Source organism: Gekko japonicus, unplaced genomic scaffold (genome assembly GCF_001447785.1).
Source record: "Gekko japonicus isolate JY-2015 unplaced genomic scaffold, Gekko_japonicus_V1.1 scaffold3605, whole genome shotgun sequence".
Lineage (NCBI taxonomy): Eukaryota > Metazoa > Chordata > Lepidosauria > Squamata > Gekkonidae > Gekko > Gekko japonicus.
In genome coordinates, this window is record NW_015174949.1 from 1,446 (window position 1) to 16,783 (window position 15,338).

General features: G+C 47.3%; 1 protein-coding gene across 1 annotated transcript; it reads right to left on the reverse strand.

Annotated features, from left to right (window-relative positions):
• Window positions 1–12,590: 12,590 nt before the first annotated feature.
• CYSLTR1 (cysteinyl leukotriene receptor 1) lies at window positions 12,591–13,723 on the reverse strand. The gene has a single exon (XM_015425128.1). The coding sequence runs from the start codon at window positions 13,710–13,712 to the stop codon at window positions 12,591–12,593; it is 1,122 nt and encodes a 373-aa protein (XP_015280614.1). The 5' UTR covers window positions 13,713–13,723.
• Between the last annotated feature and the right edge of the window lie 1,615 nt (window positions 13,724–15,338).

The window sequence follows — 15,338 nt, forward strand, 5'->3', positions numbered from 1 at the left end:
AGAATTGCACACAGTATTCCAAATGAGGTCACACCATTGATTTATATAGGGTGATCTGTTTTCAATACCCTTCCTAATAATCCCCAGCATAGCATTGGCCTTCTTTATTGCAGTCACACACTGTCTCCTATCGCTTTGTGTTAAAAAACTGAGCACCTAGCACAAACACACAGTTAAATGAAGTCCCAGGGTAATAACAGCTCGGTAGGCTGTGCTGGAGTTAACTGGTGCAGTTAGTCCAGTTCCCACTGGTTAGCAGAGTGCTTAAATAAAGCTACAAACACAGAAGCATCGCTTTACCAGGTTACTCAGCTTACAAAGCTACACAGAGCCGTGTTGCAAGTTTGACAGAGAAACGCTTCTCTCTTTGTTTGAGAAGCATACTTTTGGATAGGAAAGAGTAGGGACAGGCTAGAGTACTAACATACTAGCTAAGGATGGAGGCAGATGGCGAGAGGGACTTCTGCCTCAGGGTGCCGAGAGAGGACAGCCTGTCGTCCCTCTTGGTGTGTGGAGGGAGAAGGGAGAGCTTCGTCTGAGAGAGTGAACCGGAGGAAGGAAATTGTCCCTGAGAACACAATATACATTTCCAAGGGGACAGTGTCAGAAAACACAGGAAGGAAAGGTCAGTGGTGCCTTTCTAGCTATCTAGTCTCTCTTGCCACTTGCTTCTGGAGGTCTGAGACAGGGGACAGCGCCTCCACTTCCGACAGGATGGGCCCACAATGAGCCAGAGTTGTGCACTCATTTACGTGGAAGCTCCAGTTCTGGTGAAAGTTTTCCTGCCATCTCCCTGGTGGAGTGGGCGATCTTGCACTGTTCTTCCACTACGCTATTGGAGTGCCACCTTTGCTGAATGAGTAAACTGGGTGAAGCATTGCCTGCTGGGTCATTAGCTGTCCACTGCTGGAGACAGACAGTATGATGGGTGGATAGAATGGCCCAATTTTATCCCAGCTTGCAGTATCCTGATTCCCCTCGGAAGCTCCCGTGCAAAGAATAGTTGCGTCAGAAACCGCATGTCATTTTTTCTCAACATCAGGCAACTACAACATCAGGCAACTAGAAGTATATTGAATCTAAACATGGAGGTTGTTTCTTATCTGCCATGAATATTTGTAATATAACCAAATAAGCACTGTGTACTGCTCCAAGTTATGAGATAATAACAAGCACTGCAATTAACTTATCAGTAACAACTATGTACACATTTGTATAATACCATATATTGAAACAACCCTTAGAACAATAATTCCCACATAAACAACTTGAGTGCAACTGAAAGTGGTGGTATGAGATATTTGACAGAAAAAGAAAACACCACTATTATTCTGGCACAACCATCACGCTAATATAACAAGAGAAAAAAATGGCCATGTTTTCTTTTCCTTTTCTTTTTATCGTGCTGGTCAAGTTGCCACAAAGAAGAAGAAGAAGAGAAGAGATTGGATTTATACCCCGCCCTTCACTACGGAAAGCAGCTTACAGACTCCTTTTCCACAACAGACACCCTGTGAGGTAGGTGGGGCTGAGAGAGCTCTTGACAGAGACTGCTCTTTTTTCAAGAACAGTTCCTTATCAGAACTACGGCTTGCCCAAGGTCATCCAGCCAGGTGCAAGTGGAGGAGTGGGGAATCAAACCCGGTTCTCCCAGATTAGAGTCAGCACACTTAAACCACTACACCAAACTGGCTCTTTGTGCATCTGGATCAAGCAGATGTTTCGAATTCCTTCCTCAGAGTTGTTTATGGGGGAACTGGTCTTGTTGTTGTAAGGGTTGTCACAGCACCTTATCAGAACAAATCGATGGGCATAATCCAAGATGCAACATCAGCACTGGATCACCACAGTCCATGTTGCGTTTCCATTTTCAGGGCTGCATGTGGGTAATACAGTGACAGAGAAGGAAAATAATGATGGAATTAACATCTACAAAGCTCATAAAATGGTATGTTTGTGGGAGGGAAACAATGAACAATTTGTTCCTTATTTAAATCAATAGAAACAATGAATCTAGAGTCTGCATGATGTCTATGATACTGATGTTATCGGAAATAAGTTATTTCAAAAGGTCATTAATATAACAATAATGTTGGAATAATGTTCTCTCGTTCTCTCTCTCTCTCTCTCTCTCTCTCTCTCTCTCTCTCTCTCCTATTTAGTATGATCCTTGTCCCAGAATATTCTTTCATGGGAAATGTGCATTCCTACAGAATTACCTACATCCTTCTAAGACCATTGACTTCAATGGACTTGGGTGCAATTCTGCTTTGGATTCTTCGTACAATGTACCAGTGCATTCCTATAACAGGAAGTCCACATCCTTTGCACATTCCATGAGAGTCCGTTTCCTTAAAGTAGACAAGATTAAGCTCCACTAGTATATCTGCACTACAGACCTATGAGTTTTATATCCATTGAATTCACATGGCTTCCCCCAAAGAACTCTGGGAATTGTAGTTTGGCAAGGATGCTAAGAACCCCCTTCTTTGAGAACCTTAGCCGCTTTCATAGAACTATAAGTTGCCAAGTTCCCCAGGGTGGGTGGGGGGAGCGATGATTTAAACCCGTTTTAAGTCTGTAGTGCAGATGTTCCCATATACATAATACCCAAATACATACTAACATGTAAGCATCAAAGAAAACTTTATTTCAATCTTCTTTCACCCATATTTTAAAATTTACAGTCTCCTCCTGAGAAAAGCAGGGCTCACCCAAACTGCTGTGTATTAACTTGCCGCCATGGTAAGATTTATGCTGTGTGCCTCATTCCGAACTTAATTATGCTATCAAGAAAGAACGTCAAAGCAAGTGGACCATATGTTTTGTCACGGCCACACACATTTTCTAACATATTTCCCCCCCTTTACTTCAGCTTGTCAGCTTAACAGCCCTGAGACGTCTTTTTCTCTGGGCCCGAAGCACAGCGTGGGAAGCCGTGTCCTCAGAGAAGTCATCCAAACGGCCTTTTAAGCCACAACTGTGGTTCTCTGTGTGAAGATGGAGTTCGAGCAGCTGTTTCAGTGGATTTTTCTTTTTCCGGGTGATTCTTTCCTCTGTTCTAGGGCAACCAAGGCCGTCAGAAGACCTGTCCTGCTGCTTTCAGAACAGTTGGGTCTGATCAAAAGAACAACCATAATCGAGCCTAGAGTTGCCAAGTCCTGGTTGAAAAATTCCTGGAGATTTCAGGGTAGAACCTGTGTAGGTCAGGATTGGGGGGTGGGCTTCAGCAGGGTATAGCTCCATACAGTCTACCCACCAATGCAGAAACTGATTTATGTTGTTTGGAGATGAGTTGTGATCCCAGGAGATCTCCAGACCACAGCTGGAGATTGGCAACCCTAATTTTGAGCCACGATATCCCTTCCTCTCCCCGTGAAGAACAATTTCTAAGGCTGGCTTGTGCTGACTGACAACGAAAAGGACCAAAAAAAAATTAGGTAGTGGCCTGGATCATAGCATTAGTCAGGTTAATCTTACTTCCTGTAGTGTTTGGTGACCAAGCCAACGTCATTTTGTTCTGCCTTATGAAGGACTCCAAAAAATGCAACCTCAGGCCGCCACCAAACGTTTACCTGGGAAATGAGGGAAAACCACTCCGTGGACTGTCAGAAGGACAGGCCCATAGGCAGGATTTTGTGGCTTGTGGGGCAAAATTTTTTTCTGGTGGGGCTGAAGTTCTCAGTGCAGGAAGAAAATCCAGGATTCTGAGGATTATGACTTAGCTACTCTTCTCTCTTCAAGTCTTCTCAAGCTGTCTGTTCTACATGGGCGCTCTTATGCTAGCAATCACCCTTAGCCTATTAACCATTTAGCCAAAAGAAAGCTGATACCAGAACATATCTCTAAGTTGCAAGCTGCCAGCCACTTTAGATGACAGTTCTCAGCTGCTGCAAGTTAATCACTTCTGCCAGCCTGAGCAACAATTCTGATAACAAGCCGGCAGGTGGGGCTGATGACTTCTATAGTCAAGAAGGCTAACACAGAGTTAAAAGGTATCCTAGAGGTCACCTACTCCAACCCCCTTGCTCAGTGCAGGAATTAGTCAACTACAGCACCCCACTCTGCTTAAAGGAGTGCATGCCTTTAAAAATGTTTTTAAACGACTGGAAGAAGCATTTACAGGAGAGAGGCTTGGGGGGGCCTGTGCCCTTAAGAAAGGGGACAGAGCCCCCCAAAGCCCCACTGTATCCACAGGCCTGCAAAAGGACCTGTGAGATCCAGTACAACAGGACCTTTTAAAAGCTATTTTGATCGGTAGGCCCAATGTGCCCTTCAATCTCAAACTGTAGAGCAGGGGTGTCAAACAAGCGGCCCGGGGGCCGGATCGGGCCCCCGGAGGGCTTCTATCAGGCCCGCAGTGGAACTGGCCATCTCCCGCTTCCAGTTCTGCTGCTGATGTTGCATCATAGCTTGCTTTGCCAGACTCTCTTAATCACTCGGCCATTTCATGTTTTAACCTGGGTCCTCGACTCAGGGAACTCTGAGCATGAGATTTCTGTGGTGAATGTCAATAAATCAAAAGTAGGTCGCGAAGAGTCGGACTCGACTGTGCGACTGAACAACAACAGGGTTGTAGCTTACAGAGCTATGTTTTTATTTTAAGTAAAAAAAAAATCTTTGTGCCTGTGTCCTTTATAAAGTTTATACCTCTGCTACCTGGCATTACATTTTATGACACGCATGGCCCGGCCCAACAAGGTCTCATTTATGTCAGATCTGGCCCTCGTAACAAATGAGTTCGACACCCCTGCTGTAGAGGCACAGCCCTATCAGGTCTGAGAGGTAGGAGAGCCAACCTCTGAGAGGGAGGGACTGGAGATCTCCCGAAATTGCAGCTGCTCTCCAGGTAACAGAGATCAGTTTCTCTGGAGAAAATGGCTGCTGTGGAGGCCAGGCTGTATGGTATTATACCCAGCTGAGGTCCCTCCCCTTCCACAAACCCCACCCCCCAAATCTCTAGGCATTTTCCAACCTGGAATTGGCAACCCTAAAGCTGGATTTATATGCGAACTAAGTAAGCTACAGTTTAGATAGATTTTATTCTTAGTACATGTTATGTTCGGAGGGCCGATGGCCCTCACTGTGGGGGAAGAGAACTATCATGTCGGACCACAAGGGGCATGATGCCCCCCATATAGTGTGTTAAAATAGGCTCTCCTGCCATGTTGTCTGCCAGTAAGATGGAGTTGGCCAGAAATAATACACACATTTTCAGTCATGTGTTGGAGGCTCTTAGGTTAGGATATGACTTAATCCAGCCCCGGCTAGGCTTTCAGTTTATCTCTCTGTAAGGCAAAACACCGCTCTGGACAGGAAGAGGAAACATACACAACACACACACTTGATATTATACAAGAGGAGGAAGAAGAAGAGAAGAAGAAGAGATTGGATTTATACCCCGCCCTTCACTACCCAAGGGAGTCTCAGAGTGGCTTACAAACTCCTTTCCCTTCCCCTCCCCACAACAGACACCCTGTGGGGTAGGTGGGGCTGAGAGAGCTCTGACACAAACTGCTCTTTTTCAAGGACAGCTCTGCCAGAACTATGGCTTGCCCAAGGTCATCCAGCCTGGTGCAAGTGGAGGAGTGGGGGAATCAAACCCGGTTCTCCCAGATTAGAGTCCACGCACTTAACCACTACACCAAACTGGCTCAAATTGGATGTTGATAAAATTACACTAATCTACTGTACATTTGACACTGTAGATTTTATTCTTAGTATATGTTATGTTCGGAGGGCCGATGGCCTTCACTGTGGGGGAAGAGAACTATCATGTGGGACCACAAGGGGCATGATGCCCCCCCCCCATATAGTGTGTTAAAATAGGCTCTCCTGCCATGTTGTCTGCCAGTAAGATGGAGTTGGCCAGAAAGGCCACCAGAAAGTGAGGCAATAAAAGTGACAGGAAGGAGGTGTGGTAATTAAAATGGCTCTCTCTCTCTCTCATAGGAAGAGGTCCCTGAACAGCTACTGTGGAAGAGGCAAGTACCGAGAAGGGTCCTGGAAGATGGGAAAGCAACTGGGCCTCTGGGAATCATTCCAGGGTGATGGATGTTACTGTGGTCTGATGATACCCCTCTCAGGACCCACCAGCCACCAAGCCAGAGAGATAGCCAGACGCTTTTGTGCTGAGCTGGAGTAACCTGAACCTCCAAGAACTTGTGGGCACTCCATGAAACTGCTGAGCGGTCGGGTTAGAACGGATAAAAGGAAGTACTTCTTCACCCAAAGAGTGATTCACACATGGAATTCACTGCCACAGGAAGTGGTGGGTGCTACAAGCATGGACGGCTTCAAAAGGGAATTAGATAGGCATATGGAGCAGAGGTCCATCAGTGGCTATTAGCCACAAGGTATAGATAGGGACTCTGGGGCAAGTGATGTTCTGTCTTCTTGGTGCTTGGGGGGGTCAACAGTGGGAGGGCTTCTAATGTCCTGGCCCCACTGGTGGACCTCCTGATGGCCCCTGGTATTTCTGGCCACTGTGTGACACAAAGTGTTGGACTGGATGGGCCTTTGGCCTGATCCAACATTGGCGTCTCTTATGTTCTTATGTTCCAAGTCCCACTTCTCTTGGTTTCTCCTTATTGTAAAAAGAAATTGTCTCAGGGAGGAATCTCCTCTTTGGGCTTTTCTGCACGTGTTATTTCCTCACTTGTGTGTCTGTATTGTGTAGTTTTTCCCCCTGCACATTTTGCTCCCTCTAGTGGTTGCTTTGCTATTTCATCACGATATCTCTGGCTTATTTATGATCTGGAGATACATCGGTGAAATATCAAAGTGTCCACTAGAGGAAGTAGAACACGTGCAGAAAAGGAGAAAAAAAAAACCCTCCCAACGCAGTAGCAGTACGAGTACACAAGTGAGGAAAATAAGACGTGCGGAAAAGCTCTTTATTGCCTCACTTATTTTGTCCTCAGAGGTGAAGCACCTGCTTCGCTTGCAGAGGGGCCCAGGTTCAATCCCCTGCATCTCCAGTTAAAAGGACCAGGTGGTAGGTGATGTGAAAGAACTCTGGCTGAGACCCTGGAGAGCTGCTGCCAGCCAGAGTAGACAATATTGACCTTCATGGACTGGTCGTCTGATACAGTATAAGGCAGCTTCGTGTGTGTTTCCTGTGTGCACCTTCTAGCAAGTAAGGCCAAAGACACCTTGAGGGTAAAAAGGAAGCCTTACATCTGATGAATAGCAACACTGGTGCTTGTATTTGAACATGGCCCTGTGCCCATCAATGATGCCAAGCAACACGTGCTACCACTCTTACTGGTCTCACAGGTCTACCGTTCAGATAGAACTCTACGCACAAAAACTGACATACCTTCTAATACATTCTCTGCCCTAAAAAGTGCCCTGGAATGCTGCAATTGCTTTTTCAGAACTCGATCAAGCCACTCATTTTCCTCCCATGTTTCTACTGGTTGCTGGAAACCTTTGGAGACCCCCATACCGAGTTTTTAGAACGAAGATGATTCTCAACAGACCAAACAACAATAAACTTCACTTCAGATTTTTAAAAGTTTCATCTGGTCTTATTCAGTAGATACAAAGGACATCCACAAAACAGACTCCCCCCACTTGTCGTTATTATAATTTGCACTCATTTTACATAGCTGAACGGGGGAGGGGGGGGATGGACGACGACGACGGACGGTACAAACGGTAGTTGCCCGTCAACACAATGACAACAGTAGCTCGTACATTTTTAGAGGCAGGTTGCATTTGGCAGTAAGACCACATTTATAATGTAGCACAGCTTGCAATGGCACTGGTCATTCAAAGCTCGCTTTTTACCACTATTTTGTGTAGGGTAGGGAGGACCCCCCCCGAACTGTCTGACCACTTGTCTCTTCTGCAAACGATGAGGCAGATGGCTGCTAAATCAGAGTGAGAGCGAAAGGAATCCAGCCTCAGACCAATTCCTCACAAGCAGCTGTGCCACAGCTGTTTTTAACTCTGCTGAATTTCTTTAAAAACTACAACAGCTGCACAGCCACATTTTGACTCGCATCTCCATCTGATTTCCTTTGCGTCTTCTTGATCCTCAAAAAACAGGATCGAGAAGACGCGGGGGAAATCGGGGGGGGGGAGATACGGGTCAAACTGTGGCCGTGCAGGGAATAGTGTGAAATTGACCAATACAACTGGGGGGAAATGGAAGAGCGAGGGCGGCATAGCTGCTTGTGGGGAATCGGAGTCAATCTCTTTTGCCTCTCATAGCACTGGATCTGGCGCAGTATCTGAATTAATTTCCCAGCAGTGTGTTTTTTGCCAGATTTGCAGAAGGGCCCTGTCCCTCAGCAAGAGGCAGGTTGCTTTTCAGTCAATCACCAGTTGCTGTTTCATCTCAAAGGACTCAGGAGTGAGCTCAGTTAAGTCCAAAGACAAAGCTGGGAATAGATGCATGGTCTTCTTGTTTCTTTACACATTCACAGTTGGCTGTGTTTTTTTGTAAATAAATAATTCCTGGTCAGGCACAGAAGGGTCTGTTGTTTTGTGCTGTTCTCACAATGGAATGTATGACACATTTACGCCCTGCGTAAGGAAGGAATCACTGGCTACCCCACAGTAGCAAAACTCCAGTCTGTTTGGGGATTCCGGGCACATCCTCTGCTCCATTTTTCACGCTCCATTAATTCCCATGGTGGCCAGTGTTTACATTTCCCACTGGCCTGGTGATTAATAAGGTCTTGCAAGGCAGTCTGAAGTCCTTGTAGGGGGAATCCGAGTCTGTTTACACTGCTTGGCCGGCAGGCAGGGCCTCCTGTAACCTTCACAGCCCCACAGGAATGTGTGTGGTTTTCAGTGCTCCGTTTGTGCCGCTGTTCACTTCTATGTATTTCAGCCTCTGGGGCTTGCTTTCCTTCAGCATCCTGGAATTGTGGAAGGGTGCTGATAAAAGCCATAGAGGTGAACCGACTCAGCTTGCATGGTTCTATGGGCAAGGCAGTCATGAAGGTTAGACTTCTGTGGGACGTTTGACATTTGAGGGTTTTTTTTGGCTATTTGGCCTCCCCTGCTCTGTTCCCTTCCCATCCCTGACCTACTTCTCTGCTACTATCAATATGGAGAGGACGGGTTGCCAACCTCCAGGTGGGGGCCAAGAGATCTCCCGGACTTAGACCTGGCCTCCAGATAACAGAGAGCAGCAAGCCTATTTTAAAAATGGCTGCTTATGGTGAGGGTAAAAAGGTAAAGGTAAAGGTTTCTCTCGCTCGAAAGCCAGTCGAATCCGACTCTAGGGTTGCGGTGCTCATCTCCGTTTCCAAGCCGAAGAGCCAGCGCTGTCCGAAGACGTTTCCGTGGTCATGTGGCCGGCATGACTAAACACCGAGGCCCACGGAACGCTGTGACCTTCCCACTGAAGTGGTACCTATTTATCTACTTGCTTTCGATCTGTTCCCTTCCCATCCCTGACCTACTTCTCTGCTACTATCAATATGGAGAGGACGGGTTGCCAACCTCCAGGTGGGGGCCAAGAGATCTCCCGGACTTAGACCTGGTCTCCAGATAACAGAGCCTATTTTAAAAAGTGGCTGCTTATGGTGAGGGTACCCCATGGCGTTTTATCCCACTGAGGCCCACCCGTCCCCAAACGCCTCCCTCTCCAGGCTCCACCCCTCAAAGTTCCAGGTATTTTCCAACCCAGAAGTGGCAACTTTAAGGGTGACTCTCCTTTATCAGGAGAGGAGGCCTCTTGTTTCAGCAGCAGCAGCGGCGGCAATTTTAAAATTGCGGTGTGAGCGATGTGGTGTGGATTCTGGGCCTCAGAAGTCCCCGAGTCTTCTTGGCCTTTACTGGACTGCCGCTGGCAGCTTGCTGACTCACGGGCATTTAAAAGATATCGGCCTGAATCCAACCTGCTGCAATTAGGGCTGCCAGCCTCCAGGTGGGGTCTGGAGGTCCCCCAGAAATACAATTGGTCTCCAGACTAGGGATGTGCACTCGGTTTGTCTGAACCGAATGCACCCCCGAAAATGGCCCATTCAGACCCCTTTCGGGCTGCTGCAGGCCGATTCAGATTCTCTGATCTGAATCGGCTTGCCGCCGAATTTCCCACCGTAGAGAACAATGGAGGGGATAGGGGCAACCTGTTTGAGGGCCCGTAGAATTGGACCCCCTGGTCCAATGCTCTTGAAACTTGGTTGGTGTCTTGCGAGTTTGGAGTCTCTCCCTCACGCCCCCTCCCCTCCAGCCCCCAGAATATACCCTATGTTTTCACCATTGGCTTCAATGGTCCATAGGATATAATGGGGCTGAAACTGACATTCGGCCGGCTGAAAGACTCCCGAATCCGCTGGTAACTTCTGGTAAGGTTGCCAGGCCTGGGTTGGGAAATACCGGGAGGCTTTGGGGGTGGAGCCGGGAGAGGGCGGGGTTTGGGGAGGGGAGGGGCCTCAGCAGGGTACAATGCCGTAGAGTCCACCTTCCAAAGCAGTCGTTTTCTCCAGGGGAGCTGATCTCTGTCAGCTGGAGATCAGTTGTCAAAGCAGGAGATCCCCAGGCCCCACCTGGAGGCTGGCAACCTTGATTTCTGGTGATTACCCCTCCTGCTGCAGCCCATTGGGAATCCCTAGTTTTGTTGGGGGGGCAGCAGTCTTTCAGGAAGAGCATCGGGACAGTGGGGAGGAAATAGTGGGGCAGTAGAGGAAGGAGAAATCAGTGGAAGTCTCCGCCCGCCCCTTCTGAACTTATGAATTCAGAATGTGTGGTTATTTACAGGCCGTTGCGGACATTTGCACGGCACATATCACACACCCAAAGTGTGAAGAAACCAAAAAGCGCAGAGACACAGAAAGGGTATCCCTCCCCTCATAGGGTCGCCAACGTCCAGGTGGGGCCTAGAGATCTCCCAGAATCACAACTGATCTCCAGGTGACAGAGATCAGTTTCCCTGGAGAAAATGACTATGCTGGAGGCAGGACTATATGGCATTACACTCCACTGAGCTTCCTCCCCAAACTCCACCCTCCCAAGCTCCACCCCAAAAAACCTCAAGGAATTTCCCAATCTGAAGTTGGCAACCCCACCTCCAAAGCTTAACTGTGTCCCTGGGTGACCGAATGCTCAATCACTCGACATGGATTCCAACAGTGGATCATGCAGAGATGCAGCGGGCAAACGTCTGTATGCCTAGGAGCCCTCATTTCTCATGATATATTTGTATGTTCTAAATCACAGTCTGAGAATTTTTGCTCTGGCGTGACTCAGAAATGGAACCTTGATCTGGACTATGTAAATGAAGAGGTGGGGCTATGCAGATTGGAGCAGGCTCAGTGGTCAGGGTCCCCCCTCTGAGTTCTATGCGAGAAAATAAATGGGCAACAGTCAGCGTCACTGCTAGGGAGAGGGCGAAAACTCCCCCCCCCCAAAGAAATGGGATTTGGTGCCATTCCCCATGCCCAACCCCATGGTCTTGGGTGTACATTTTATTTCCTTTCCTTTTTGCCATAAAAGTACATGGCAGCCACTCATTATATGGGGGAAAGTGAAATGCCACCATTGGGGACATTGGGCTCTCCCACATTCTCGTTTTTGTTGCTCGTGCGTCCCTGCTGCTTCAGAGAGTTTTTTTTCTTTTCCTTTTCTGCATGTCTTTTGCTCCCTCTTAGGGTTCAATTCGAGTGATGTAATATCAAATTGACCACTAGAGGGAGCAAAACAAGTGCAGAAAAGGGAAAGCTCCAAAGCAGTAGGGACACACTCCTAACAAAAATGAGAATGCCGAAGAGCCCATTGTTGTGATAAAGACACACATGTCTGTCCCTTTCTGACTCAGATAACCTCTTTACACATTACAGAGTACACAGCTCAGGTCTGGGGTCCCTGCACTATGTCAGATGTAACACAATCGCATGTGAGTTAAATATTCTCTTCCATTCCCATATGTGCAGTACCCAATTAGGGCTACAGCACATGTTGGGAAGGGGCATGCCATTTTTGCAATTGGATACGGTCCCAATTGGATACAGGAAACCCACACGCTGTCAGGGATATATGGGAGCTTGGTTTTGGCTGAGAGAGGTTCCCTGGGGGTACAATGTGTGTCTGAGTACACAACACTGAGTTTGTTGCCAGATGTAGACCTCTTTTTGCCATGCCTCATGCAACAATACGCATTTTTGCGAGCTGAAGAAAGCACTTTCAGTCCAATGTCAATGCACTTTGCAATTGGGTTTTACTGCGTGAAACAGCAAAATCCACTTGCATTGACAGTCGACTGAAAGTGCATTATTCAGCATGTGTGAAAGTGCCCTAAGCGAAGAGGCCAAAGAAGTATAATGGATCAGTTGAAGAAACCTGGCTAAGTTGTGGCTTGTGCTCACCAGTCTGAACTGGTGGTAACTGACCAGGAAAGAGACCTTGTGGAGGCAGTAGATACCTCAACGAAAATGTTAGCTGTACATTCTACTACATCTCAGTTATACCACACATGTGCGTTGATGCATAATGGAGGCACTTCAAAGCAAAGTCTGCACTTCAGAGCGATTCCTTGTGGTATCAACATCAGGAGCTACATCAATGACGTCTTCTCTTCCATGACAATGTTCTTAATCCAAGAAGGAACGATGTAAACCTTAACAGTTCTTCTAGCTTCTTGTCACATCACAGCTGTGATTCTGCAAAGGAGAGGAAGGATAGGATCCAACTGCTTCTTGCATCTTCTCCTTAGATCCTTCCTCATCTAAGTTCTTTGAGGACAACTTCATCCTGTGCAATTGGGACCCACTGGAGGCTGAAGCCTTCCGGAAAGTGGAAAGCCTTCTGCGGAAGTTGCCCCCAGAAAAGAAATAGAGAAGCGGGTCGAAACAGCAGTTCGTAGCCGCTAGAGAAAGACTGATCACCACCGTCTTCTGCATGTAGAGGACGTCTTCGCAGCTGGCGCCTTTTCTCATCAGAAAATGGATATGGACGGTGCGCTGAACATGGTAAGGAGAGAAGCTGATCAGGAAGGCCAAGGTCACTATGATGACCATCCAGACCGCTTTTCTGCGGGCTTCTTGCTTCTTATGCAATGAGTTTTTCAGCAAGGCCCTTATGATCACGGTGCAGCAGATGGTGATGATGACGAAAGGCACAATGAACCCAACAAGCAATGCAATATAATGCAGGACCATCAGCTTCAGGACCATCTCGGGCGCTGGCGGTTCATAGCACTTGGTCTTGTTGGTTGCCGGATCCTCGTATGAGCCTCTCAGCAGAAACGGTGAACTCGTCAGCATCACGAAAATCCAAATAGTCACACAGGTCAGCCTGGCTCTTTTCTCCGTTAAGAAATGAATGTTCTGGACCGGGAAAGCAATGGCTATGCAGCGGAAGAAGCTCATGGCCGTCATGAAGAAGATGCTGCAGTACAAGTTGACGTACAAGGCGTAAGAAGTGATCCGGCACAAGAAATCGCCAAAGAACCAGTTGCCGTTGTTAATGTAGTACACCACCCGCAGAGGTAGGGTGAACACAAAGAGGAGGTCCGAAATAGCAAGGTTGAGCATGTACACCTGGAAAGCTGTCTTGTCCTGGTATGTCCTTATCAGGACGCACAACACAAAGCCATTTCCTACAAAGCCCACCATGGTGACGATGGAGTACACTGTAGAGTACACATGATTTCGGAATTCGTCAATGGTATCATGGCATGTCGGACTGGGCGTAGACAAGCTTGTGCTGTTCTCCTCGGCGGCCATGATGGATTCCATTGGGTAGGGTAGCATCCCTTGAGTCAAATCCTACAGTCCAAAGGTGAAAAAGAAAATTTGTTAGATATATGTCTGCACACCATACTAAAAGAGTGGTGTTTCTTACTGAAGTTCAGCAACTAGTAAGTATGAAAAAGAGTTCCAACACTGGGTTGAAAATCAATGATGGGGTATGAGAAGTCAACACTCTGAGCCAGCTGGTAAAGCTCTCGTCTTGGTGATGTTGGGATATGAAGAATTTAGGGGGAAATACCAGGAAATGGAGGTAGACAAGTGGTGAGATGGATGAATGAGAAGTTTTGAAAAAAGGAAATGCTTCTGTGAAAGCCGTCTTGGGTCAGAGAGGACTAAAGTTGTGAACGGCCATATCGGCCCATGCAAAATCCAGAAAAAAGAAACAGAATCACATACTACCATTTATTGACCCAACCCAAATGACTCAAAACATTGTGGAAGCTCTTTAAAAACAAACAAACACAATGTTGCGGAAGCTTTCAAATTCTACAGGACTCTTCACCAGGCTGATGTTCCAATTTTTTTTAAAAAAAAAAGAAGGAAGAAAAAAGCAAAATTTCCAGGTCTAGTACTTAAGACCCTGTCATGCTAGCCTTTGATGTGGGATGCTTGGCTGGCTCACCGTTTGATCGCTGTAGGTGTTAGATGAAGAGCACTTGTACTCTGGGAAGAAGAAACACATAACGGAAGGTCATGCTGCTTTTTCCAAAAGTGTTTTTTCTTCCTTCCCAGACTGCAAGGTCTGTCCTGTCGTTTCTTTTTCTTAGATGACTACCAGGTAGGTGGAGCCTGGAGAGCTCCTGGAATTACTACTGGTCTCCAGGCAATGGATTCATTCCCCCGGGAGAAAAACAACTGCTTTGGGGGTGGACTCTGTGGCCTGATACCCCGCTGACCTTCCTCCCCAAACTCTGCCCTACTCAGGTGTCACCCCCAAATCTCCAGGAATCACCCAGCTCAGAGTTGGCAACTCTACTTCCAGGGTCGGGCATCTGGGCTCCTTCAGCCACTCTAGGAGGGAAATGCCAATGCGGGGAATAAATTCTGGCTTTCCGGCTGACGGTTCAGAAGAAATATCGCCTAGAGTAGCACAGCTGCGGTTTATGATAGTTCCTGTTCTGTATGATGAGTCAGCCACTTGTTTCTTGTTTCTCTGGGTAGAGAATTGAGCAGCCAGCCAGAAGATGGCGATCCTGGTTAGAGAGAGGAATCTGCACTGCAAAGTTAACAAAATAATAGTGCCTCTTTTCTTTGTGTGACCAGGATAGAATGTCTGGTGCTTTGCTCTCCTGTGCTGCCAAACTGGGAGGTGTCCCTTCAGAACAGCAGTTTGCCAAACTTTTCAGTATGCCAACCCACAAGTCCAAATTTACTTGTTATGGTGGTGGTGACCCATCCAGGGCTGGACTAACGGTTGTTAGCGCCTTGGCCAACGATGACCTTGGCACCCATCTAGTTCAGCATCCCATTTTCTACACTGGCTAACCAAATGTTTTTTTGAGAAGTCAATAAACTTTGCACATAGGGTGCAGCTTCCCCCACTGTGAACCCCAAGCAAATGGCATTCCAACATACATAGCCTCTGACTAGGGATGAACACGAACTGGCTGACGAACTAAACTCCAT